The sequence below is a fragment of the Cucumis melo genome, chromosome 5 (assembly GCF_025177605.1).
Source record: "Cucumis melo cultivar AY chromosome 5, USDA_Cmelo_AY_1.0, whole genome shotgun sequence".
Lineage (NCBI taxonomy): Eukaryota > Viridiplantae > Streptophyta > Magnoliopsida > Cucurbitales > Cucurbitaceae > Cucumis > Cucumis melo.
Genome location: NC_066861.1, coordinates 21106081 through 21132589, shown reverse-complemented (window position 1 = coordinate 21132589; position 26509 = coordinate 21106081). Strand labels below are relative to the sequence as shown.

At 36.9% G+C, this 26509-nt stretch overlaps 2 protein-coding genes, 1 non-coding gene and 1 pseudogene across 7 annotated transcripts in view; 1 reads left to right on the top strand and 3 right to left on the bottom strand.

Annotated features, from left to right (window-relative positions):
- Positions 1-24543, top strand: part of LOC103492231 (DExH-box ATP-dependent RNA helicase DExH10) — a 48598-nt gene extending 24055 nt beyond the window's left edge. The window contains exons 15-18 of one of the 5 annotated variants that reach the window (XR_007820725.1): positions 12328-12420; positions 12668-12858; positions 14103-14216; positions 14633-15267. Coding sequence is in view for 1 of the 5 variants with exons in the window: in XM_008452523.3 (XP_008450745.2) it covers positions 12328-12420; positions 12668-12778 (204 nt within the window). In the remaining 4 variants the exon portion in view is untranslated. Of the gene's footprint in view, positions 1-12327; positions 12421-12667; positions 13147-14102; positions 14217-14632; positions 15268-23056; positions 23698-24343 lie in introns of those variants that run through there. The other 4 variants (XR_538229.3, XR_007820726.1, XR_007820727.1 and 1 more) reach the window with 4 other exon arrangements.
- On the bottom strand, positions 5933-6034 carry LOC127149636 (U6 spliceosomal RNA). The gene has a single exon (XR_007821339.1). It is a non-coding gene; the product is annotated as a U6 spliceosomal RNA (small nuclear RNA).
- On the bottom strand, positions 17210-19461 carry LOC103492244 (cytochrome P450 CYP73A100-like; annotated as a pseudogene).
- Positions 21618-23450, bottom strand: LOC103492250 (cytochrome P450 CYP73A100-like). Its single transcript, XM_008452550.3, has 2 exons — positions 22603-23450; positions 21618-22503 (listed from the first exon to the last, which is right to left on the bottom strand). Exons 1-2 carry the CDS (start codon positions 23445-23447, stop codon positions 21768-21770), a joined length of 1581 nt encoding a protein of 526 aa, XP_008450772.2. The 5' UTR covers positions 23448-23450; the 3' UTR covers positions 21618-21767.
- Positions 24544-26509: the final 1966 nt, after the last annotated feature.

The following is a 26509-nucleotide window of genomic DNA, read 5'->3' as shown; positions in this document are numbered from 1 at the left end:
ATTAGCAAAGGTCATTGCTGCAAAGACAAAGAGCTCCGCCTTTACGTGGTAGCAGACGATTTAGTAGATACTGAGAGGGAAGACAACACGCACGAAGAAGAAATGGTTGAAGTTAGTCCGGTAGTAGAATTATCGTTGAACTCGGTTGTGGGATTGACAACACCGGATACGTTCAAGGTAAAAGGAACCGTGGAAGACAGAGAATTAGTGATCATGGTGGATTGTGGAGCCACCCACAATTTTATCTCTTTGAAGCTGGTAGAGAGTTAATTTACCCATGGCTGAAACAACAAATTATGGGGTTATGGGATCCGGAAAGGCAGTGCAAGGCTGAGGCATGTGTAAGGGCATCATTGTGGGTCTGCCAGTATTAACCATAGTAGAGGATTTCTTGCCGTTGGAACTGGGTAACTTGGATATGGTGCTTGGGATGTAGTGGCTTCGAAAGCAAGGCGCCATGACAGTGGATTGGAAGGCCCTAACCATGACTTTTGTTGTCGGGGACACTAAGGTAATCCTGAAAGGGGACCCTTTGCCGACCAGAACGGAAATATCCTTGAAGGTATTAGTTAAAATGTGGCAATCGGACGATCAAAGATTTTTAGTTGATTTTAGAGCCATGGGTATTCCGAAGGCTGACCAGGAGTTAGTAGCGATAGATTCAGTGGAAGAGTTCCAACCTGAATTTGATCAACTCCAATAGGAATTCAGTGATATATTTGATATTCCCGACGGACTGCCCTCGATGCGACAAATCGACCATAGGATCCAGTTGAAAGAAGGTACGGATCCCATTCATGTGAGGCCACACCGTTACCGACATGCCCAGAAAAATGAAATTGAAAGATTGGTGAACGACATGCTAGCTTCGGGCATTATAAGTCCTAGCATCAGCCCCTTTTCCAGTTCGTTTATCTTAGTGAAAAAGAAGGATGGGGGATGGCTGTTTTTCATCAACTATAGCGCTTTAGACCGAGCTATTATACCGGATAAGTTTCCTATCCCCATGATTGATAAGTTGTTGGATGAGTTAAATGGAGCGAGTATTTTCTCTAAAATAGACTTGAAATCTGGGTACCATCAAATCTAGGTGCGTGATGAAGATGTAAGAAAGACAGCCTTCAGAACACATGAGTGCCATTAGGAGTATCTGGTTATGCCATTCGGTCTCACAGAGCGCTCTAGCGAGGGACATTTCAAGCGCTAATAAATCAGGTTTTTCGCCCCTACTTATGTAAATTTTTGCTAGTATTTTTTGATGATATTCTGGTGTACAAGAAAGACGTGGCAGCCCATTTGGAGCACCTCACCTAGGTGTTTCAATTACTGCGGTAGCATAATCTCTTCGCTAATCGAAAGAAGTGTCAGTTTGCAAAAGATAGAATAGAATACTTGGGTCATTGGGTTTCAGCAAAAGGGGTGGAGGCGGATCAGGAGAAAATTAAAGCTATGTTGGAGTGGCCAATTCCAAAAAATGTGAGGCAACTACGAGGTTTTTTGGGGCTTACAGGTTACTATAGACGTTTCGTAGCCAATTATGGAGCAATTGCAGCCCCTCTAACGCGTTTGACAAAGAAAAACAGTTTCTGTTGGATAGATGAAGCAACCAAGGCATTTGAGTCGCTTACATTGCCGGTTCTAGCACTACCTGATTTCCAATTGCCATTCGAAATAGAAACTGGTGCTTCTAGATTTGGTTTTGGTGCAGTTTTATCACAGAATAAGAGACCAATTGTGTACTTCAGTCAGAAACTATCTGATGTAGCTGGGGAAAATTCTATTTACGAAAGAGAATTGATGGCGATTGTTTTAGTAGTTGAGAAGTGGCGGCATTACTTATTAGGGCACCGCTTTGTTGTGTATACTTATCAAAAGGCCCTGCGACATATCCTAGAGCAATGGGAGATATTATCGGGAATTCAAAAATGGATGATGAAGTTGATTGGATTTGATTGAAATATTTTATCGGGTGGGACTGGAAAACAAGGTAGCTGATGTCCCCTCACGCAATCCAGTAGAAACCCAGTTGAATGTGATTAGTGTGCCTTCCTTGTTGGATCTTGAGATAGTTGAAAAAGAAGTTCAGGAAGATGAGAAGCTGAAAAATATATTCGATAGGTTGGTTCAAGATCTAGAATGTGTTCCTCGCTACTCGATACAACAGGGTAAATTGTTTTTTAAAGGCTGATTGGTCCTCCCAAGGACTTCTAGCTTGATTCCGACCATGCTCCATACCTTCCATGATTCCATGATCGAGGGTCATTCGGGACAGTTACGGATGTATAAAAGAGTGGCTGCGGGTTATTCTGGGAGGGAATGAAGAATGACATCAAACTCTATGTTTATCAGTGCCCAGTTTGCCAACAAAACAGAATACAAGCCTTATCTCTAGCTGGTTTATTGCAGCCTTTACTTATTCCCAACCGTACTTGGGAAGACATATCTATGGACTTTATAGAGGGGTTGCCGTGATTAAAGGGGTTTGACACGATCCTAGTGGTGGTAGACCGTCTAAGCAAATACGCTCATTTTATAACCTTGGGACACCCATTTTCAGCAAAAACAGTGGCTATATTGTGTTCATCAAAGAAGTAGTACGCCTCCATGGGTATCCCCGATCCATTGTATTTGATCGAGATCGTGTGTTCTTGAGTCACTTTTGGCAAGAGATGTTTCGTTTGCAAGGAACTCAACTGAAGAGGAGCATCGCATACCACCCCCAAACAGACAGACAGTCGGAAGTTGTTAATAAATGTGTGAAGTTGTACTTTTGTGATGTTTTTGCCATGAAAGACCAAAAACTTGGAGTGAAAATTTGGTATGGACGGAATATTGGTACAATACAACCTATCAAGTCTCTATAAAAAATACACCCTATGCGGTTGTGTATGGACGATCCCCCCTCCAATTATCTCATATGGACAATCTGGCTCCATACCAAATGACTCAGTAGAATCCCAGTTGCAATCTAGAGATGAGATGCTGGCTGCTCTAAAGCATCATTTGCAACAAGCCCATAAACAAATGAAGAAATTTGTGGATGTATACCGTTAGGATGTGGTGTTTGACATTGGGGATTGGGTGTATTTAAAAGTAGAGCCATATAGACAACAGTCATTGGCCAAGAAATGCTGTGAAAAATTGTCGCCAAAGTATTTTTGACCGTACATGGTCTTGGGAAGGGTTGGGGAAGTCGCCTACTTGCTGGACCTTCCTAAAAACGCTTGAATCCATCCCGTTTTCCATGTCTCACAACTTAAGAGGGCAGTAGGAGACAAGCATCACGTCCAGCCCGACATTTCTTTGCTTAATGATCAGATGGAATTGGTGTTAGAGTCAGAAAACGTGACAACTTCATTGGAATGATATCGAACGTGATTGGGAGTATTTGGTTCAGTAGAAAGATCAACAAGCACATGAGGCCACTTAGGAATCCTATGCGATGCTCAAACACCAATTTCCAAACTTCCACCTTGAGGACAAGGTGTCTCTCCTCCATGGGGGTATTGCTAGGCCACCAATTTCTAAAACATATAGAAGGAGGGGTAAGAAGGAAATTGCAACCTAGACAATATGGTTGTTAAGAATGTCAGTGGTTCTTGTTCCACGAGGCTGCTTTAGGAGAGAATTATAGATGTAGTGTTTTTGTGTTAGGGTTGGCAGGCTGGAGAATTTGTATTTTGGATGAACTTTGTTCATAGGGAGAATTTGTATTTTGGATGAACTCTGTTCACAGGGATAGGGCAGTCCTCTTATTGGCTGCAACCATTGTAACCTTTGGGTGTTTTGTGAGTGATGAATATAGATCGTAACTCATCTATTCTCCCTTGATATTGTTGTGTTTGAGTAACTGGACAGGTATTTTGCTATTGTGTCTGTGTTTGCTAGTTGATATTCTGTAGGTGTGATCCTAGCATATCATGATAGAGTCAAGGCTGGATGTGAAAGCTCTGAACTGTGGTGATAGACTCTCATAGGAAACATAGTTACCAATGGATTGTTTTGTCTAGGACCGGGTACTTTTCTTCAGCACAATAGGAATGTCAAGTCAAAAGAAGGATCATACTCGTCTAAATTCCTTGAATGATCCTGTTCAGCCTCATTACCACCAATTTTTGCTCTGACCTCAATCTCATCAACACTACCCTTTTCTCTCATATCTTCAGGAACAATAATATCAGACCTGTCATTCTCACTCATTTTACTGTCAACCGGAGTCAATAGGATTAGTCATACCTTGATCTCATGGAGGTTTAGAGTCTTGGACCAAAGCTGCATGTATCAAATAAGAGAGTCCTTACTCAATTCTTAACATGTAGGTCATACCTTGATCTTGTGGTTTCATACTATTTATCAGCCTGGACCGAATAAGAGAGTCATGTCCTCTCCAGAAACGTTCTTGGACATCATTGGGTGGGGAATGAAGAGTCCCTTATCGAAAAACCGAATTGGTAACGCCTCTTAAGAAACATCTTGACTGATTGAGACCAGGAGAAATAGTTCTAGCCATTCAACTTCTCCACTTGATTGAAAGACACCTATAGAGGCGCCAGAGAACTAGTGATGCAGTAGCAAAGTCTTTAGGAATTTTTATGAATAATACTTTTGATATTTTTTATTAATGAGAGGGGAAGCCTTTTTTAGGTTGGAAATTTACTAGAATTTGTTGAAGTTAGTTATTTTAGAACTAAATTTAAATAACTAACTCAAGATGCAAGAATTAACTAAAGAATAATTAATCTCAAGATACAAGAATGATAATTCAAGATACTCAAGAATTAGCTAAAGAAATATTGAAGAACTTTAAAGAAACATCAAAAAAGGAGGGTGTTCTGCATCAACTAGTTACCGGGTTCTTGAAATACATCAACGGTTGGTTTGGATTGTGTCGAAGGTTCACCAACTTCAAACCCTTATTTATTATGGAATTGATCGATCTCGGTACCACTGAAGTGCGGCTGCTAGGATTAGTATGCAATGGTGCGTGAAAAGAGGGCAGCACACGAAACGAAGACAGCGGGGGGGCACATGAACATGCAGCTGACCAGGAGGGTGCTGCGACCGGACAGAAGACCACAATTGGGAGTAGGCCGGCTGAATTGTGGAGATGATGGATGGCAGCGCGTGGAGATATGGCTTGGCAGTAGCAGCGTGCAGGCGGATAGATGTGGCGCGTGTGGCTCATTCCCCCATTAGGTGATGCGACTGGCTCCGAGGGTGGGCCCATTGTGATCATTGGCGGCTTTTGAAGCAAGTGGAGCAACTTTCCATGGCGGCCGCGACAGCGGCGGCATTGTTTGTTTATGTTTGGGTTTCATCAATAATCGTGTCTAGGGTTTTGTCTTTACCCCGCTCTGATACCATATTAAAAGCGTTAAAAGAAAGTAGACACCGAGTTATGTGGAAACCCGAGTACCAGGAGAAAAACCACTATCTGGCTTTCAAAAATAAATATAAACAACAAGTAATGATAAAAAAAGGAAAGGAAATTAGGGTAAATGTTTGATTGGGCCAAACCCACTAATTCTAATGGAGAGAATTCACTGAGTATGCTTCAAGAGTTATTTTATTAAAGCACTGTGTTTAAATAGCCTGAAAGCTGGAGAAAATGAAAATAGTTAAAGCTAACGCTTCCACGCTCAACTGACCAAACAAACTAATTGACTTGTCAATCTTTTAAACTTAGCTGCCAACACAGTAAATACAGCCAACTAACAAAGATCTGGAAATGGATTTCATAACAAGGACAAACTAGAACTAGAACTTTGAAACAAGAATTACAAAAATATCAAGAACTATTCAAAGAAGAATAGAAGATCTCTAGATTTGACAGGACATGACCTACATCGGCTTTCTTGTCCATCTTCCTGATTTCTTTTTTATGGGAAAGACTTGACAAACCATTAGAAATGTGTACAGTTAAAGTATTGATAATTATATTTACCATATTCGATTTGTGGGTGTCATCCTTGCGTAGCGGCCATGCTAATACTTCCTATATCATTCCAATTTTATCGGATGTCATCGAAGGGACATAGTTACCATAATCGATTAGCTTAAGCTTTTGAGTTAATTGATGATTTAAGTTAGTATTTGTTAGAATTAGTACTTTTGGAAAGAATAAAATATAAGATTTTATTTCCTAAATATTTCCTAAATCTTTTCCTTTCTTATTCCTATTGTATTTATTCTCCCTTTGTACCTATTGTATTTTGTTCATAAGAAAAATAATAAAAACTAAAGTATCGTGGTTTTTCTCCCGGTTCTTGGGTTTCCACGTAAGTCTCGGGTTGTTGTTAATTGCTTTCAATATGGTATCAGAGCAAAGCAATAACGAAACCCTAGAAAATAACCTAGGAGAAACCCAGATCGAAACTGAACCCGTCACCGCCGCCACCGCCGCCGGAATCGCCGCCGCCGTCGCCGCCGCCATGGAGAAACTGCTCCAGAACCTACAGAAACCGCCGATCTACCCAACGGGAGTGGTTCCGCAGCCGTACGCGTCGCTGTCTGACCAGAAGATGATTCACGCGCCGCTCGTGTCCGGCGCGTGGGCCCACGCGCCTCCGCCGTTTCACGTCACCGCCCATCCCATTCCCTTCTACGCACCGTCGGATGTCCAACCGTCAAACCCTTCCGGCCATCCGCATCCTCACGCGCCGTCTATGAGCTCCGGACAGCAACCCTCAACCGTAAATCTGTCAAATCAGTACAATAAGCAGCAGCTGTACGTTGACTCTTTACAGCAACCGCTGTTTTCTGGTAACGGAATTGATCAACCCCAAAACAGATCGGACATTGAAGCGGGCGAATCTTCAACGCATTCCAAACCAACCGAGTTGCCAATGTATTCCAAGAACCCGGTAACTTCGTTCCCTAATTCACAGTCAAATTATATAACTGGCTCTTTGGGTTCGTCTACAGGGAATTTTTCAGACGAAAAATTAAATGGTCAAAATTATTTTTCTTGGTCCCAATCAATAAAGATGTTCCTCGAAGGTCGATACCAGTTCGGCTTCTTAACTGGAGAGACTGTACGTCCTCCACCAGGAGACGCCTTGGAACGACTCTGGAAAGGAGAGGACTCACTTATTCGATCCATGCTGATTAATAGTATGGAACCACAGATCGGTAAGCCTCTACAATATGCAGCCACAGCAAAAGATTTGTGGGATACAACTCAGACCCTTTACTCGAAACGACAGAATGCCTCTCGGTTATATACACTGCGAAAACAGGTCCATAATTGCAAACAAGGGACCCTGGACGTAACTACCTATTTTAACAAGCTCTCTCTCCTCTGGCAAGAGATGGATTTGTGCAGAGAGACAGTTTGGGACACACCAAATGACAGTACACAATATGCTAAACTTGAAGAGGCTGACCGTGTTTATGACTTCCTTGCAGGACTTAATCCCAAATTTGATAATGTTTGTGGTCGTATACTCGGACAAAGACCTCTTCCCTCCCTAATGGAAGTTTGTTTTGAAGTCCGCCTGGAAGAGGATCGCACTAATGCCATGGGTGTATTGACTACCCCTACCATTGACTCTGCTGCCTTTAGCGCTCGGTCCTCAAATCATGACAGTGACAAGAATAATGGGAAGTCAATTCCTGTGTGTGAGCACTGCAAGAAACAATGGCACACCAAGGATCAGTGTTGGAAACTCCACGGTCGTCCCCCAGGAGGTAAGAAACGGTCCTCCAACGAGAAACAGAAATCAGGACGTGCCTACATTAGTGAGACTACACCTGCTAGCACTTCTCAATCAACTGATCCTACTGCGAGCCAGACCAAGACTCCGACTCTGGGTGCCATTGCTCAGTCAGGTATGCCTCAGTCCCTTGGGCTTATTAGCGTTGATGGGAAGAATCCCTGGATCTTAGACTCGGGGGCTACAGATCACTTGACAGGTTCTTCGGAACACTTTATCTCATATGCCCCGTGTGCCGGTAATGAAAAAATTCGAATAGCCGATGGCTCTCTAGCTCCGATCACTGGCAAAGGACAAATAGTTCCCTTTGACGGTTTTGCTCTCCAGAATGTTTTGCATGTCCTTAAACTGTCTTACAATTTGTTATCTATAAGCAAGATCACTCGTGAGTTGCATTGTAAAGCTATCTTCTTACCTGAATCGGTTTATTTTCAAAACATGAGCTCGGGGAGGACGATTGGCACTGCCCGGCATAGCAGGGGACTTTACATCCTTGATGATGATACCTCATGTAGTAGTTTGTCTAGGGTTAGTTTACTGTCATCCTACTTTAGCACTTCTGAACAAGACTGTATGTTGTGGCATTTTCGACTGGGCTACCCAAACTTTACATATATGCAATATTTATTTCCCCACCTTTTTTCTAAACTTGATGTCTCTTCTCTATCTTGTGATGTGTGTATCCGGGCTAAACAACATCGAGTCTCTTTTCCTTCACAACCATATAAACCTACACAACCGTTTAACCTCATTCATAGTGACGTTTGGGGTCCTTCCAAGGTCATCACCTCCTCGGGAAAGCGGTGGTTTGTAACTTTCATTGATGACCATACCCGTCTTACCTGGGTCTACCTTATCATAGATAAATCCGAGGTTCCATCCATTTTCCAAAACTTCTATCATACTATCAAAACACAATTTCATACAAAAATTGCAATTCTTCGAAGTGATAATGGTCGGGAATTCCAAAACCATAACCTTAGTGAATTTCTAGCCTCCAAGGGGATTGTTCACCAAACCTCATGTGCCTACACTCCTCAACAAAATGGAGTGGCCGAACGAAAAAACCGAAACCTTGTGAAAGTAGCCCGTTCACTTATGCTTTCCACTTCCCTTCCATCATACCTGTGGGGAGATGCTATTCTTATAGCTGCCCACTTAATCAATAGAATGCCTTCTCGTATCCTCCACCTTCAGACTCCCTTAGATTGTCTTAAGGAGTCTTACCCCTCTACTCGTCTTGTTTCTGAGGTTCCTCTTCGTGTGTTTGGGTGCACCGCCTATGTCCATAATTTCGGCCCTAATCAGACCAAATTTACCCCTCGGGCTCAGGCCTGTGTGTTTGTTGGGTATCCCCTTCACCAACGCGGTTATAAATGTTTTCACCCGCCGTCTAGGAAATATTTTGTCACTATGGACGTTACTTTCTGTGAAAACCGACCCTACTTTTCCGTTAGCCATCTTCAGGAGGAGAATGTGAGTGAAGAGTCTAACAGCACCTTTGAATTTGTTGAACCTACTCCTATTACCGTGTCTGACATTGATCCTCATCCCATAATCTTACCCACAAACCAAGTTCCCTGGAAAACATATTACAGGAGGAATCTCAGAAAGGAAGTTGGGTCCCCCACTAGTCAACCGCCGGCTTCAGTCCAAAATTTCGAACCTCCTTGAGACCAAGGTATGGAAAACCCTACAAAACCTTGTACTAATAATACAATGAGTCAGAATGACAAGTCTGATGTTGCTGTTTTTGAAAATATGGAAGAAAAGAACCGTGATGATGAGACTGGGGTTAGAATAGAAACCAGTAACGATGAAGCTGAACAGGGTCATACAAGAAAACTTGATGAGTATGATCCCTCACTTGACATTCCAATTGCATTGAGAAAAGGTACCAGATCATGCACTAAACATCCCATTTGCAACTATGTTTCCTATGATAATCTCTCTCCACAGTTTAGAGCGTTTACAGCAAGCCTTGACTCTACCATAATACTGAAAAATATCTACACTGCTCTAGAGTGTCCTGAATGGAAGAATGCTGTTATGGAAGAGATGAAGGCTCTCGAAAAGAATAGAACTTGGGAGATCTGTGCTCTACCCAAGGGACATAAAACTGTAGGATTCAAATGGGTATTCTCTCTCAAATACAAAGCAGATGGTACGTTTGATAGACACAAGGCAAGGTTAGTTGCAAAGGGGTTCACTCAAACCTATGGTATTGACTATTCAGAAACTTTTTCTCCAGTTGCTAAATTGAATATTGTTAGTCCTGCTATCTGTTGCTGTGAACAAAGATTGGCCTCTATACCAGCTGGATGTTAAGAATGCTTTTTTGAATGGAGACCTTGTGGAGGAAGTCTACATGAGCCCCCCACCAGGATTTGAAGCCCAATTTGGTCAGCAGGTGTGTAAACTCCAAAAATCTCTATATGGTCTAAAACAGTCTCCGAGAGCATGGTTTGACAGATTCACTACCTTTGTCAAGTCCCAAGGGTACAGTCAATGGCACTTTGACCATACTTTATTTACAAAGGCTTCCAAGACAGGAAAGATTGCTATTCTAATAGTTTATGTGGATGACATTGTTTTGACTGAAGATGATCAAACAGAAATCAGTCAACTAAAGCAGAGAATGGGTGATGAATTTGAAATCAAAGACTTGGGAAATCTGAAATATTTCCTTGGAATGGAGGTGGCTAGATCAAAAGAAGGTATTGTCGTGTCTCAGAGAAAATACACCCTTGATTTGTTAACCGAGACAGGTATGTTGGGATGTCGTCCTGCTGATACTCCTATTGAATTCAACTGTAAACTAGGAAACTCTGATGATCAAGTTCCAGTTGATAAAGAACAATATCAGCGCCTTGTAGGTAAATTAATTTACTTATCCCATACTCGTCCTGATATTTCCTTTGCTGTGAGTGTTGTCAGCCAGTTTATGCAGGCTCCCTATGAGAAACATATGGAAGCTGTTAACAGAATCCTGAGATACTTGAAAAATACACCTGGTAAAGGGTTGATGTTTAGAAAAACAAATAGAAAGACCATTGAGGCATATACTGACTTAGATTAGGCAGGATCTGTTATTGATAGAAAGTCTACCTCCGGTTATTGTACCTTTGTTTGGGGCAATCTTGTAACTTGGAGGAGTAAGAAGCAAAGTGTTGTGGCCAGGAGCAGTGTTGAGGCTGAATACAGAGCTATGAGTCTGGGAATATGTGAGGAAATCTGGCTCCAGAAAGTCTTGTCAGATCTTCATCAAGAATGTGAGACACCATTGAAGCTTTTTTGTGATAATAAAGCCGCTATTAGTATTGCTAACAACCCAGTTCAACATGATAGAACTAAACATGTTGAGATTGATCGACATTTCATCAAAGAAAGACTTGACAGTGGAAGCATATGCATTCCGTACATTCCTTCAAGCCAGATTGCTGATGTTCTTACCAAGGGGCTTCTCCGACCACACTTCGACCTTTGCGTTAGCAAGTTGGGACTCATTGATATTTACCTCCCAACTTGAGGGGGAGTGTTAGAATTAGTACTTTTGGAAAGAATAAAATATAAGATTTTATTTCTTAAATATTTCCTAAATCTTTTCCTTTCTTATTCCTATTGTACTCTATTCTCCCTTTGTACCTATTGTATTTTGTTCATAAGAAAAATAATAAAAACTAGAGTATTGTGATTTTTTTCCCGGTTCTCGGGTTTCCACGTAAGTCTCGGGTTGTTGTTAATTGCTTTCAATAGTATTCTCTTAGCCTATAAGATCTGAAGATCCAATATTCAAATTCTTATCATGTCATTTTCACCCCATTTAATGTTGGCTTCTACTTAGTGGACCTTCGTCAGATTTTCATAGCCACAAACGAAGGGAAGTGTTAAAAGTATTTGATATAATTAAATTTTCTATGACTAGTTGATAATCTTACATTTTTGATCTACTAAAGATAGATGTGTACACAGTATGCTCCTGTATTTTTGTTTCTTGTTGAAATTCGTTATTTTGGAGAAGAAAGGAGCACAATGTGGTGACCAGTGAATCACTTCAATGTGGGAAAACTCATTTTGCTCGCAATTGTATTTCTCTAGCATGACTTTGACAGGACTCCGTTCAAGAATATCAAAATTGTACTTCTCTATTTATTTCAGTAATAAGGAACACACAGAATTGATGAGATATCAATTCTGTTACAATCTCTTGATCTTGCTTCTCAAGATTCAAGTACAGATTCTCTCTAAGATTTTCATATCTTTCTTCCATCTATGAACATCTATTTATACACAAAGTTTACTGACTTCTTCTTAGCACATTTAACATGTGTTTTCTAACTAATCTGCTAACCTCTTTCCTTAACTAATTCTGTTACATATTACTTACTGTTTATTATTATTTTTTATTTCTTCTTTGGTAAACTAACTTGATTGGAGGTCTAACAGACTTTTCTATGCAGAGTATGTTCTAAATGGGTTCTTTCACTAAGAAAGACTAAATACATATTACATTTTAAAGTAAAGTTCCTCAAATTTGCCAGTATCATGATCTGTGTGCTGAGAACTTCTATGTTATTGGTTTTACAATGTAAGGATGACTTTCTTGATGCAGGGAGCAAGTTTCTCAGAGGTGATTCAAATGACAGATATTTTCGAGGGTAGCATCATTCGAAGTGCTAGACGGCTTGATGAATTCTTGAATCAGGTGCAGACAAATAACATATAGATTTACATATTTTCTGTCTTGCTCTTGGTTGAAACCCTGAACCTGTTTCAGTTTTCAATGACCTAGGAAGATCATGTTTGGATTGTATATATTTGTCACAGATATAAAGAAGCTTGGGCTTTTGGTTTCCCTGAATAAAAGGGTTTATGCTTCTTTTTCTATGGGATTCCTCTATCATGTTTAGGTTCTTTATTTGTTTATGTATTTATTTTGTTTTTTAATTCAGTTGCGCGCAGCTGCCAATGCTGTGGGGGAGGTCAACTTAGAAAGCAAGTTTTCTGCAGCCAGTGACAGCCTTCGCAGAGGTATAATGTTCGCAAACTCACTCTATTTGTAGATTGTCCTCTGCTTTGGTTGCATCTTCAGGGGTTCACGAAGCTCTGAGATTGTGGTTTTCACCAACCATTTTTCATAGAGGTATTTTCTTTCTTTTCCATGTTTAAGATGTACTGGAATACAAATTTTTGGATATTTTAGCATAAACTAGAAAGAACAGATATCACAATCTGAGAGGCTAACCATAAATCACTAACAAAACTGTGAGTGTAAATGTTTTACGCAATTTTTAGTCTGTTTCCTTAGACATAGCAGCAGCTTGTTTAGTGAAATTTTGAACTTCGATGTCTGCATTAATTCTCCATATTTGGAGAAAAATTAAAAGTTTAGCTGTCCTAGTGGAAATATATTTCTTAAATCCTTGGTTTATTTATTTTCGAATAGTTATGGAAAATTAGCCACGTGGTTGAATGATTGGAAATGAGTGGAGTTGCACATATTCAAACTAAATTTTGTGGGGGAGTTGAGATTTTTATTGGAGAAAATTGAGGACTGAAACTCGTGGCTAACTTTGAATCTGCTTTTTGTGTTTCTGGGCACCTCCTTTACCACTCGCAATTATGCACTCTGAATATAAATAGTGTATGACTTTATTAGTCGGCAGTTGGCACAACAGTTTCTTTTGAGCGAAATTACATGGTTTCTGCGATGCTCCTTTGAGTATCCTTATATTGGATTGTGTCCTCATGTAATTTCGCACACTTAATTGTTTGACAGAAGATGCATCTTCTTGACCTTTTTTATGTACTCCCTCTTTTATACCAGATCTTTGTAACTTACAGAAAAGATATATCAATCATCACATGTTCATTAAGAAAAGTGAATTGTTCTATATGTTAAGTTTCATATTTACATGCAGGAAGAATATAAATGACTAAATTCATATCAACAATTTTTTTTTTAAATAATATTTTTTTAAAAAATATTGACAAAACTAGGGTAGGCGTAAAACTAATGACAAAAAAAGAGTAGTGAAGTTGTGTAACGGGTACACGTCTATGGGCCAAAATCTGATGGGTCCACGACTTTTGGAATCGTGTATCCGGTACACCACTTCGTTCACGTGTAGAACGGATGCATTAAGTCGTGTACCCGGTACACGATTTCGTTCTAAAAAATCAAAATACTCCTCAAAATTCAACCCATTCTGTGTTCATTGGAACCACAATGATATCCAATGGGCCAAATCTTATAGCTTCTTGTCAACAATGACGGTGATCGTATCCTTTCCGTACTGGAAGATGGACGGATTTAGGGATAAAAGGTGATTTCCATTTTTCTTAAAATTCAAGCTACTGACTGTGCGTGATCCTTCCTCGTTGAAGCTGAGGCGGAAGATGGGAGCTTAGAGTGGTGGAAGAGAGCGATGGGATGAGTTTTTGTGGTGGAAAGGGAAGGGAGGTCTTATAGACGCAAATACCTCCATTTCAAACAAAATGGTAATATTCAATTATGATTATGATTTAAATACGTAATTAAATAAGTAATCTAAATTAGAAATAGAAATTTTTTAGGCAATATTATAGTTCAAATACGTAATTAAATTCGTAATCCAAAGTAGAAATGGAAATTTTTTAATCAATATTATGGTTTAAATACGTAATCCAGATTAAAAATAGAAATTTTTTAGTCAATAAAGGAAGTCGTGTACCGGGATACACGACTTCCCTCGTTACACAAACTACCCTATTTTTGATAATAGTTTGGTCATCTACCCTATTTTTGTCATATTTTTACGAACTACCCTATTTTTATCATTTTTTTCAGAAAACACTATTTTTAAAAATATTTCCAACAAATTACTGGAAACTTTTTCTTTTTATTGTGTATTTCATTGATGGTAAGAAAATACTAGGAGGAGTTGGGGTTCTTTACATTAAGAAGGTCCTATCAAAGATATTGAGTTGGTGGTAATTTAGTACAAGGATGGACTATACCCTCGGCAGGCCTTGAACGGAGTATGTAATTACTAACTGTTGTTTTTCGAATTAATGCATATTAGATATTTTTACTACTATTTTTATTTAGTTCATTTGCAATGTTTGCTAGCTTTTAGGTTAAGCTTGTCTTACATTTTATACTTGACTTAGATGGTTAACAAAATCTGTAATTTATTCATTTCTGTCATTTATATTTCTTAGTGTAGGGGTTCATCGTGAACTCTAGAAGTGAGATTTTGTACTCCTTTACTGCTTAGCTCCCAAGGAAAAAACAAAAGAACCTAGAAAAATAAAAGCTTATTGTAGGACCCAATCAACGATAATTCCTGATCTTTCTCCAACATGTGTTGGAAATAGAGAGATCAATTTGCATTCTAGCCTTCCAACTTTGGCAGTATGTTGCAGACAAGAACTTTTCTTTGGCAATATCTAGCAGACTAGAACTTTTATTCTCGCAAATTCTGTCTTAATGGACATCAGATCCTCACCAGTATTGTGTGGACTTAAACTTCATTCTATTGCACTATAATGAATTTATTATTTCCTTGCCCATTCCTTGGCAAATAGAGCGTTGGAAGAGTGGGCTTCTTGCCTTCTTTCCCCTTACCCTTAGTAGCTTTCTTCGTCATCTCGAGAGGTAATAATTTAGATTGGTTGTGCTTTTTTTCCCCTAAAAAAAAGAAAAGAAAAGAAAAGAATGAATTTATTATTTTAGGCCTTGTTTGGTAATTTTTAGGTCTGTTTGATAATCGTTTGGTACTGATTTTTGAAAATTAAACCTAAACTCTACGTTGACCTCTAAATTTTTATGTTATATTTGTCCACGTTTTATTTGTTTTTTCAAAAAACCAAGGGAAGTTTTACAAACTAAAATGAGTAGTTTTTGTAAATTTTGTTTTTACTTTTAGATTTCGACTAAGAATTCCTGTGTTTCTTTGATGAGAGTGAAAGTCATAACAAAAATATTGTGACGAATCAAACATAAATTCAGAAAACTATGTTTAGTAATGATTTTGTTTTAATTTTTCTATCGAATTGTATTTTGCAGTTCAAACACTGTTTTGCTTGGTTAATTTGAAGCCAAACATTCATTGAGAAGATGTCGAAAGAATACAAGATCGTACAGAAAAATAAATAAAACTCACAGAAAAGACGTAGATAGCCTTAAGAGTGACCTCCAATTAAGCAAAATAATTTCAATCGAGTAACTAAACTACAAAAAACTTCGTTAGGAACATGGTTTGGATGATGCTCCAACCCTTAAAGGAAGGTCCTATTGTTCCTCTCAAACCCAAAGCCCTCACAAAATACACACAGTCGTTTGCCACTTTACCAAAAAGGTAGGATGAAAAAGGATCTCTTCTATCATCCCTTTACAGGCCCGATGTCTAGCCAAGTCGGTGCCAAACTTCTCAAAGAAACAGGCCGGAATAACATAAGCAAAATCACAACTCTAGAGCATACGATCAAAATCCTCTTCTGCTCTCTTGCAAATAATGCAACAGCATGACCGTATCAAATTAGACACCTTCCTTGAGGGTACTAACCTTTCATGAAAGAGTTGCGGAACATAAAACTTAACATTTTTGGGGATTTTGACTCTCCATAATAGGGAATGGCTGGATCTCCCAAGGCAGAAGGGTTTAACCAAGCAAAGGAAGAAGAATTTACATGAAAAGCCTTCCTAAGGGGTAGGACGCCAATAGTAGAAATCCTTTCCCTTCTCTCAAGAGAACACTGGAACTCTCCCAACAAAGAGAGGACGGCAATAATACCGCTCGTTTCCCTCTAAAGACAACGAACAGCAACGGAACTCCAAAGCAGAGGCAGGTTGCACAAGAATGTCAATAAATAGAGTGATTCTTCATCGATGAAACATAGTATAAACAAGGAAAAGCAGAGTACAGGGTCTATTCCCAAGCACTTATCTTCCTATAAAAAACTGTCCAATCCCCGAGATAATAAAGCAGAGACAAAAATGGGTTCCCCACACCAGAGGGGCCTCTTACCAAAACCTAAACCCCCAAGATCCACAGGCTTTTTGAAACCTCTGCTCACAAAAAGTTTGAATGCAATTGAAATCTTAATCAAATGTCAAAATCACTAAACTTAAATTTGAAAAATGAAAAAAATCTTAAGTTTCACTAGGGTCTAACAAACATTTTTTTTGAAGTTGATTATTGAACAAAAAAATGTTATGAATAAGCAAACTTTAAAAGCAAAATGATTATCAGACTTTCACTATTTTGGACATTTTCAGTATGCTTGAGCTTTCTGTTTGAAGTAAATACTACTTTGCGTCCATTACTCTAAGCCGTTCACTAATTAGATTGCTTACTTGGAACTTTCAGTGAGAAACAATCAATTTTTTGGTGTGGAGATAGTAATTTTTTTCATATTTTATTTTATAGTTGTGTAAAATTATGTTCTGATGAATTGGTTGTCTTTGATATTTAGAGAAGCATTCATCTTTGATAGACTGGACCATTGGATTTAATGAAAATTATATTTTTATTTCCTTCTTCAATAATTAAAACATTCTGTGATTTTAAACAATACAAGTCCCCCAACTGGAGGAAGAGAAACAAAACATTATATGGATGTCAACCCTATAAGACATTTTTCTAGAGTAGGATTACTTTTTTGACCGACTAAGCAGTCATAGGTTTGAATGTCACAGTTGAGTGGTTGGCAATATGCAAACTGAATTGTCCTCCTTTTTCGCTCATATCAATCTTCTCCATCCCAATCGGAGGCTTCATTTCAAAATTGGTGACCAATTTTGAAATGATCAATCCTAAGATTGGCAGTGCCAAAACTATTCCAGGGCAACTTCTTCTTCCAACGTCGAACGGTAAAAATCGGAAGTCGACTTTGCCTCCTGCTACAGCTTCCGTGCTATTTTCTTCTTGTAGGAACCTCTCTGGCCTGAATTCCTCTGGATTTTTCCACCATGCTGGGTTATTGGCCAACCACCATGCATTTACTACCACCTTAGACTCTTTTGGAATTGTGTAGCCTCCAAGCTTGGCTTCTTCCAAGTTCATATGTGGTACTAATAAAGGTATTGGTGTGTGCAGTCTCAATGTCTCTTTCACTGTGGCTTGCAGATACGGTAACTTGTGTAAGTTAGACTCAGTTACTTCCTTTCCTTTTAGGACAGTCGAGATTTCCTCTCGGATTTTTTGTTGCACAGTTGGATGGTTTACCAACTCAGCTATTGCCCATTCCATTGACCAAAGTGTCGTCTCTATTGCTGCAACATTAATATTTTCCACAATGTATATCACATTTTCTTCACTAATTTCTCCTTGTAGCTGAGCATCTATAATATGATCCATGGCACAGCTTATTTTGTGCTTTTCTCCATTGGCAGTCATAATTTTTCTGTTAAAATGTAGGAAATTTTAGTTAATATGACTAGTGTTAGTTTTTACACCCTTTTATGTATGTTTTATGTCTCTGATTTTGTGGTAGAACATAACATAACTATATCAAATTAGTTCAACAGTTGTCAATGATAAATACCTTCTTTTCTCAACATAGTTATTGTTGAAAAATGCCAACCTCCTGCTCTGCAAATCCTTGCATTTGTTCAAGTAACCCCTCAAAAAGGGTCTAAGCAAAGGAATGAAATCTCCGTAATTGTATTCAAAACTTTGTGCCAATCGACTTCTTTCAGAGTTGAATCGAGTTGCCTCAATGAATAAAGGATCATCTTGAGATTCAAACTTGGTATCAAACATCATTCTATACATGATGTTGTACAACATTAATTGCAAACGCTTTCTTATGACCAACCCTTCCGATTTCACCTTTGGGTTGTTCATAAGATCGCAAACAACCAAATCCATTTCTTCCTCCCACATCCCACTGTAGTTATGCACAACTTTATTTGTAAAAAATGGCAGTGTCATAATTCTACGCATTTTACGCCAATGGTCGCCATAAATGGTGAACACCATATCTTGTCCATTACCCGTGAAAATGTCGAAGACTACGTTTCGGGGACGGGATCCAAACTCTACACCTTGAGCATGAAGGACTTGGTTAGCAAGCTCCGCATCTGACACCACAACTAGATTTTTGTAACCAAGTTTGAGTCGGAAGACAGCCGTATTTTTGTGACAATGAAGCAAGTAAGCGATGGTTGAGATCATTGCCAACTTGGAGCCAATTCCCAAAGATGGGTACAGGGAGAGGACCTGGAGGATTATTGGATGAATTGGATATGGCAAAGAAGATGAAAGCAAAAACAAGTGAAATGGAAAGAGTGATTGGAAGGATGTTTGGGGAGATGGACAAGAAGAAACTGGGGAAAGTGAACTTGGTGAGCAACCCCAAAGCTAGTGCTGAGACTGAGCAAATGAAACCAAACTTTGCTGCAGAATGGCCCATACTGAGAGAGGAGAGAGATAGAGAGGGCTGAGCTGAGAGATAGAAAAGGGAAAATGGGTTTATATAGATTTGGTGAAGGGAGTTGGAGGGATTTGGTGAAAAATGGTTTTGAGAGATAAACCCATGGGCTTCAATCAAAATCAAGGTAGGAATGAGAGAATATTTTCAAAACATTAGAAATTCGTAGGTGGTTGGTGCAGTCTTTGAAAACGCAAGCAAGGAAGATCTACTTGTCTCAACTTTGACTGTATCCAAATTAACCCCCTCCAATTATGATTATTATTATGTATGTGTGTTTTGTTTTGTGTCTAAGTTTAACAAATATCCTTCAAATTTAATTTCTATTTAAAAACATCCATATATTTTCAGAAGTTGCAATATTTTTCCTCAATGTTCATAACTGTCTCAAAACTACCATTGTAGTATAAACTTTTTAGAATTTTGAACAAGAATCAGGGTTTAGAACTGTGTGACGATAGACTTAAAAGCGATGTGATTCAAAATCTTATTTTATATCACCGATTGCTACACCACTTCATTTCTTCATTTATATCCAAATTCAAAAGAATTTTTACTCCAAAAGGTATTTTGGAAACGGTTACGAAAGCTTAGAGTTAATATTGCAAACTTATGAAGGATGTTATTAATACTATAATTTGAATTATTTTATATTTATAGAAATAGTAGTAACTTGTTTTTGGTTTGGTTTGGTTTGTGTTTTGTTTGCATATATATATATGCAAACAAATTGGTAACCTTAAATAAAGGAAGAACCAACTCCTTTGCCTTCCCTAAGGTAAACTTTTGAAACAATCGAACTTGTTCCCCGAAAACTTTCATGGTTTAGAATTTAGACTAATTAAAAATAAAATTGTCAAACTGAGCATAGCTCAATTGACCTTTCATATGTTAGTTGTCAAGTAGTTTCGATTTTTCAAACTCAATAGTACTAAAAAAAGATCTAAAATTTTCAAGTGAAGACTTTTCTTTTCTCATCTAGAGGTGTTCGACAACTTGAATAATTTGGGTAGTTGAGTTAGGTGTGGGTTAAAAAAAAACCAACCATCTTTTTGATTTATCAATAATTAAAGAAGTTTATTATCTCGTTATTTGCATAAACTCACATTTCTTACCAAAATGTTCATATTTTTTACCTCGTTATTTGTGTTAATTGTTTAAGTAACTTTTTTGTAATTATTAATTTATTGCCCCTTCTTATCTCGAATCGAACGCTCCCTAGTTGAAAAAGGAGAAAATAACAACAAAGCGCTGCCAAAAAAGTGGTGGCATTATTTCAATTTCAAGTTTGTAGCAAGTGGAACAAATGGCCAAAGGGATTTATAGAAAAATAAAAGAATATCAACTTTAGTGGTGGTATATTTATACTAAAATGGGTTCTTATATCATTAAGAGTCCGACGTGCATTTTGATTAATTTCTTGAGTATGAGTTAGGTAGGTGACTCCTTTTAAGCCTTTATCAACATTATGTTCTATTTATCATTAGATCAATGCTTAGGGGAGGATATGCAATATTTGTGTATCATGAAATTATTATAAATTATTTAATCTAAAATACACACCGCGTAGTACTAAAAATATGTCTTGTAGCATCAATTCTTAATCAAATCATTCTACTTCCAAGTCGTTCTAGTCATTTTGAATTGTCCAACTTATCGCTTAGATAAGAAAAATGTCATCAACATCATCATTTGGATATGTAATACATTTTCACTATATTTTTTATCATTTGCGTTCGTATATTAGAGCTCTACTTTCATATTATAGTACTAATAGTAAACAAGTTGCGGAGCTTTTTGTAATCTGTTATTTCGTGTCTTCTACTCACATGCAAGTGAGATGAAGTTTAATCTTAGAGACGTAAAAACAGTAAATAATGTAGAAAAAATATGTATGTGTATATGTGTATATATATATATATACACATATATGTTACATTTTCTATACATACATATTGGTTACTTTTAGATTCAATCTAAATCCAACCGTTTTTTTTTTTCCTTTTGGTGATATAACAACAATAGGATCAGTAATGCTTATTTTTGTATCTCTAAAATATACGAATTGGATTCAAAGTTTATGGATTATGTGAATTCATAATCTATAATAATTAAAGATGTATGGATTAATTTTCTACTTATTACCTCAAATGCAAAATATGTAGCATTTGGTCAATCCATCGATAATTTATTGTATATTTAAGAACAAATCTCCATCAACTTAAGACTCATATAATACGAGTAATGTATTAATATTTTGAATTCAAATAATGAATTTCAAATGATATGGCAATTTGGTTAGTCCATCTAATATTTTTCATACTTGATGTGATGAATAAAATTGGGCAAATTGATTTCTTAACTAGTTCTCTGGTTGGGGGTTCTTTTAGACAAACTTAAATACTCCTATTTTGACAAAAACCATATGCAGTTCTAGAACCTATTTTAACAAGGCTAAGACATAATTGAGTTGTTCGCAATGGGTAGACATAATTGCCTTCCTTTCTCTGTGAAAAATTATTTTATATTCTTTTCATCTCTCGATTATTTTGGATCTTTATTTGAACATGTCATCCAAAAGCAATGAAATTAAATCTATAACAAAAAGAGAGTAAAGGGAGTGGGAGGACAATATTAAGCAATCATGGGGTTAAAAACAACCGTGGAGTGATTGGCTATATGTAGGCTGAATTGTCCTCCTTTCTCCGTGACATCAATCTTCTCCATTCCACTTGGAGGTTTCATTTCAAACTTTGAAACTAACTTGGCAACAAGAAGACCTAAAATTGGCATTGCCAAAACAATTCCAGGACAACTCCTCCTTCCAACTCCAAAAGGTAAGAATCGATAATCCACTTTTCCTGCTAAAGTTGCCTCTGTTCCACTTTCTTCTTCGAAGAACCTTTCAGGCCTAAACTCCTCTGGATTTTTCCACCACTCGGGGTTATTAGCTAGCCACCATGCATTTACTACCACCTTGGATTCCTTTGGAATGGTGAACCCTCCAAGTTTTGCCTCTTCCAAGTTCATATGTGGTACTAACAATGGTATTGGAGTGTGCAACCTAAGTGTTTCTTTCACTGTTGCTTGTAAGTATGGCAATTCGTGAAGGTTAGATTCAGTTACTTCCTTTCCTTTTAGGACATTAGCAATCTCCTCTCTAATCTTGTGTTGGATTTCAGGATGATTCACTAGCTCGGCTATTGCCCATTCCATTGACCATAGTGTTGTTTCTATCGCAGCCACGTTGATGTTCTCTACGATGTAAATCACATTCTCTTCACTTATCTCACCTTTCAATTGAGCATCTATGATATGATCCATGGCACAAGTTATCTTGTGCTTATCTCCATTGGTAGCCATTATTTTCCTGTTAAAATTTAATCAAATCAATAACATTAGTTATAAGTGATATTTTGAATTTGAAATAATCCAAGTGGAGATAACATAATGGCTTCAATTTTACTACCTTCTTTTTTCCACATAGTTTTTGTTGAAAAAGTCCAACCTCCTGCTCTGCAAATCTCTACACTTGTTCAAGTAACCTCTTAAGAAAGGTCTAAGAAGAGGAATGAAATCTCCATAGTTGTATTCAAAACTTTGTGCTAATCGACTTCTTTCCGAGTTGAATTTAGTTGCTTCAATGAACAAAGGATCATCTTGAGACTCAAACTTTGCATCAAACATCATTCTATACATAATGTTGTATAACATTAATTGCAAACGCTTTCTGATTACTATTCCTTCTGATTGAAACTTCTTGTTACTGTTAAGGTCACGAACCACATAATCCATCTCATCCTCCCACATGCCGCTATAATTATGCACCACTTTGTTTGTAAAAAACGGCAAAGTCATGATTCTACGCATCTTACGCCAGTGATCTCCATAAACTGTAAACACCATATCTTGGCCATTTCCAGTGAAGATGTCAAACACAACATTACGAGGACGAGAGCCAAACTCAACACCTTGAGCATGGAGAACTTGGCTAGCAAGCTCGGCATCGGACACGACAACGAGGTTCTTGGAACCAAGCTTCAAGAGGAATATGGAACCAAATCTCTTGCACAAGGAAGCAAGTACGCGATGGTTGAGGTCATTGCCAACTTGGAGCCAATTGCCAAAGATGGGAAGGGAGAGAGGGCCGGGAGGAAGCTTGGAGGAGAAGGCCATGGAAGAGATGATATAGGTAAGGAGAGGAACAAGGAAGATAGTTACTCCAAAAGCAAGTGGAGACATGGGGAATATGAACTTAGAAACAAGAGAAACAAGAAGCATTGAAGAGAGAGAAAATAAGGCATTGGAAGCCATATCTAAAGAGAGAGAAAGTAATATAAAGAGAGGCTATTGAGAGAATGAAAGAGGGGAAAATGGTTTATATAGCTATTGATTTTGGGGGTAGGAAGCAAATCTATGTGCTTTTTGTTGTACAAGTGAAAAATAGAAGTGGTTTTTGGTAAGAAATATTTTAATTAAAAGGACAAACTTGGGGTTGGTAATGGTTGGTGAAGCTGCCTTTTGGCAACTATGAGCAATAATTTTTGTGTCAAATTTGACCATATTCTTCTGCTTTTGCTCATTGACTCAAAATGCCTCTTTGTCAATGACTTGCATAATGATTGGTTTAGTTATATGGCTGCTTTTACTCATACCTTGACTTTTAGTGTCTTTCCTTAAACTAAAGTACAAAATTGGGGAAAACTATGTTTAGTCCATACTCTCTTATTAGAAAGTACAATAACTTAATTAGTTCCTAATTTATAGCTCATGTAATGGTTTGGTTTTTATGGTTCTGAATTTTTGTAACAATTTAGTACACTTGTAAAAACTATTGTTCGGGTTTGATAGAATTTATAAGGAAGTAAGTGGGTGCTAATAAGAAGTAAATACTAAATGCTTAACACTTAATTTTGATAGCTAAGTTTCATGTTTGTATTGTTACAGATTTATGTGAATCAAATTATTACAAAATTGAAATTACACGAACTAGATTGTTATAAAGTGAAGTTTAAAAATTAAAATCATCGCTTTCATAATTGTTTAGGAACAAAGTGTTTTTAACAAATAGAAATAACAAAAATATCATGGTGAAAAGGAGCACATATGAAAGTATTTTTAGTCGAGTTAAAGATATTTTTGTTTTTTAGTTCAACAATAATCGATCCCAATATATATTCTACATCATTTAAACTCTTTCATTTATTTAGGTCATCCTTTGCGTCAGGCCACTAAGTTTACCAACAAGTATTCTCTATGTCCATTGCATCACCTTTTGTTTGTATAAACATTATGTGTGAGACTTTAATTGTATCCCCTAAATTCTTTGAAGTGTTTATAAGTGAATTAACTTAGACTCTAAATAAATAAATAGTATTTATTTTGATTCTAATAATCTATTTTGTTAAACTCATGTTTGAAAAAGTCTACACATGCCTATAAATATGTTTATATAGATTATGGAATTTACTAAGTATTCTTAAAAGTTAGATATATATCAATTTACTAATAAAATTTAGGAGTAGAATTAGCTTAAATTATAAATTTCACAAGAGAAAGGTCTGGATTGATATATTATAAAAATTCAAGGTTTAAATCGGGAAAATTATTAGTTGAAGGTTTAATTTGACGTAACTTTATATATATATATATAGACACCAAAGCTTTTCTTTTATCAATGATAAACTATTTTTACTTGGGAAACTCCATGGCCATGTTTCAGTCTGGAGTTCTATATTTATATCGACTTTAGGCATCTTTCTATGAAATTTAATTTTAAAAGAAAAATTGATTCAATAATTTTTTGGGTTGATTTCAGCTATATCAAAATAAGCAAAATAATCACAATATGTAGCAAAATTTTAGTATCAATAGTGTCTAGACAATTGATAAATTTTGAAATTTTATTATATTCATAAATAATTTCAGCAATTTTGTTGTTTGAAATGATTTTTCATATCTTTTTAGTAGATAACAATTTTATGAATAATAATTAAGTGTATAATAACATTTTAAAAAAATTAAATATAACAAAATTTATCTGTGATAAACTTATATTGTTGATAGACTCTTATCGATAGATTTTTATCAACGATAGATTAATTTTTAAAAATGTTGTTGTATATCTAAATATTTAGAATTTAATTGTTATATTTATGATTATCCAAGAAAATAAAAGCATTGGGCAAAGATGGGTCATTTGATTATACAACAAAAGCTATCATAATCTTTTTCCAACAAAAGAGCAAAAAGAAAGAGATCCTATTTTATCCCTATGAAAAGTAAAAACCACCCTTCTTTTTCTGAAAAATACAAACACAATTTCAGCATATGAAAAGTTAAGAGATCAATCCAATCTATCTATATATATATAAAAGGGAAAATGAAAAAGAGATTATTTATACTGGAATCTATTATATTATACTTCAATTTCCATCTAAAATTTTAAAGAATCAACTCCAAACAATCTTTTGGTAAAACACAAAATTCAAATAAACTTTTGAAACATTCGTTGAAGCTGATGGGTTTGCGTACAGCTAGTAGTTGGCCATGTGTGTGTTCAATAAAATAAGTTAAACTTGTTTTGTATAATGTACATCATCTAATAAACTAGAAAATCCAAACTAAAGGTTCATAGTATATGAATAACATTTTATTAGAGATAGTACACAGAACTATGTTGGGTGTCTTATCTGGATGGCATTATAGATACGATGTACGTTGTAATTACAAATGGTTTAATCCAAACCGTTCATATGAAACATGTGAGTGAGGATATCTTGTACAAAGAGTTCGAAGTACGATAATATATTTAAATCTCTTTTTGTAAATCCGTTAATTGATGAGATTAATATTTTATAGGATGATTATTTGCAACTCAGTCTTAATTTCAAGTGATTTATGAACTCCTAAATCCAATGTGAGTTCATTGATTTGCATGTGTAAGATTGATCTAGTTTCAAACTCAATATGCCTATCATTTTGGGACTTGATTAAATGGAGATTGGCTGAGAACATAAATACACAAAATGGAATTTACTTATTCTCCATAAGGGTAAACAGATGAATAGTATCTTTAAGTGTTGATTTCGATGCTTGAGTAAAGGGTATTATGAGCTATTTCAAGATCCACAATCCTCTCCCATTATTTAGGCGTTTATTGTAAATTGATTTGATATTTTAAAATCCAAATCCTCTCCCATTATTTAAGCATTTATTTTAAATTGATTCTATTGTAATTTTACCATATTCACTCATTTGTAATTTGTATAAATAGGTACCTTTATCATCAATGAAAAGTAAGGCAATACAAAATACATTCAAAATCTTTCATGGTATTAGAGCATTCCTCAAAGTAATTTGCATACCTCACACAT

What these genes read in the sequence shown, in the direction of transcription:
- LOC103492250 (XM_008452550.3), bottom strand. Translation starts at nt 23,447, where the DNA reads ATGGCTTCCAATGCCTTATTTTCTCTCTCTTCAATGCTTCTTGTTTCT. An exon ending in AACTATGTGGAAAAAAGAAG is followed by an intron (nt 22,504 to 22,602) that starts GTAGTAAAATTG and finishes AAATTTTAACAG; the next exon opens with GAAAATAATGGCTACCAATG.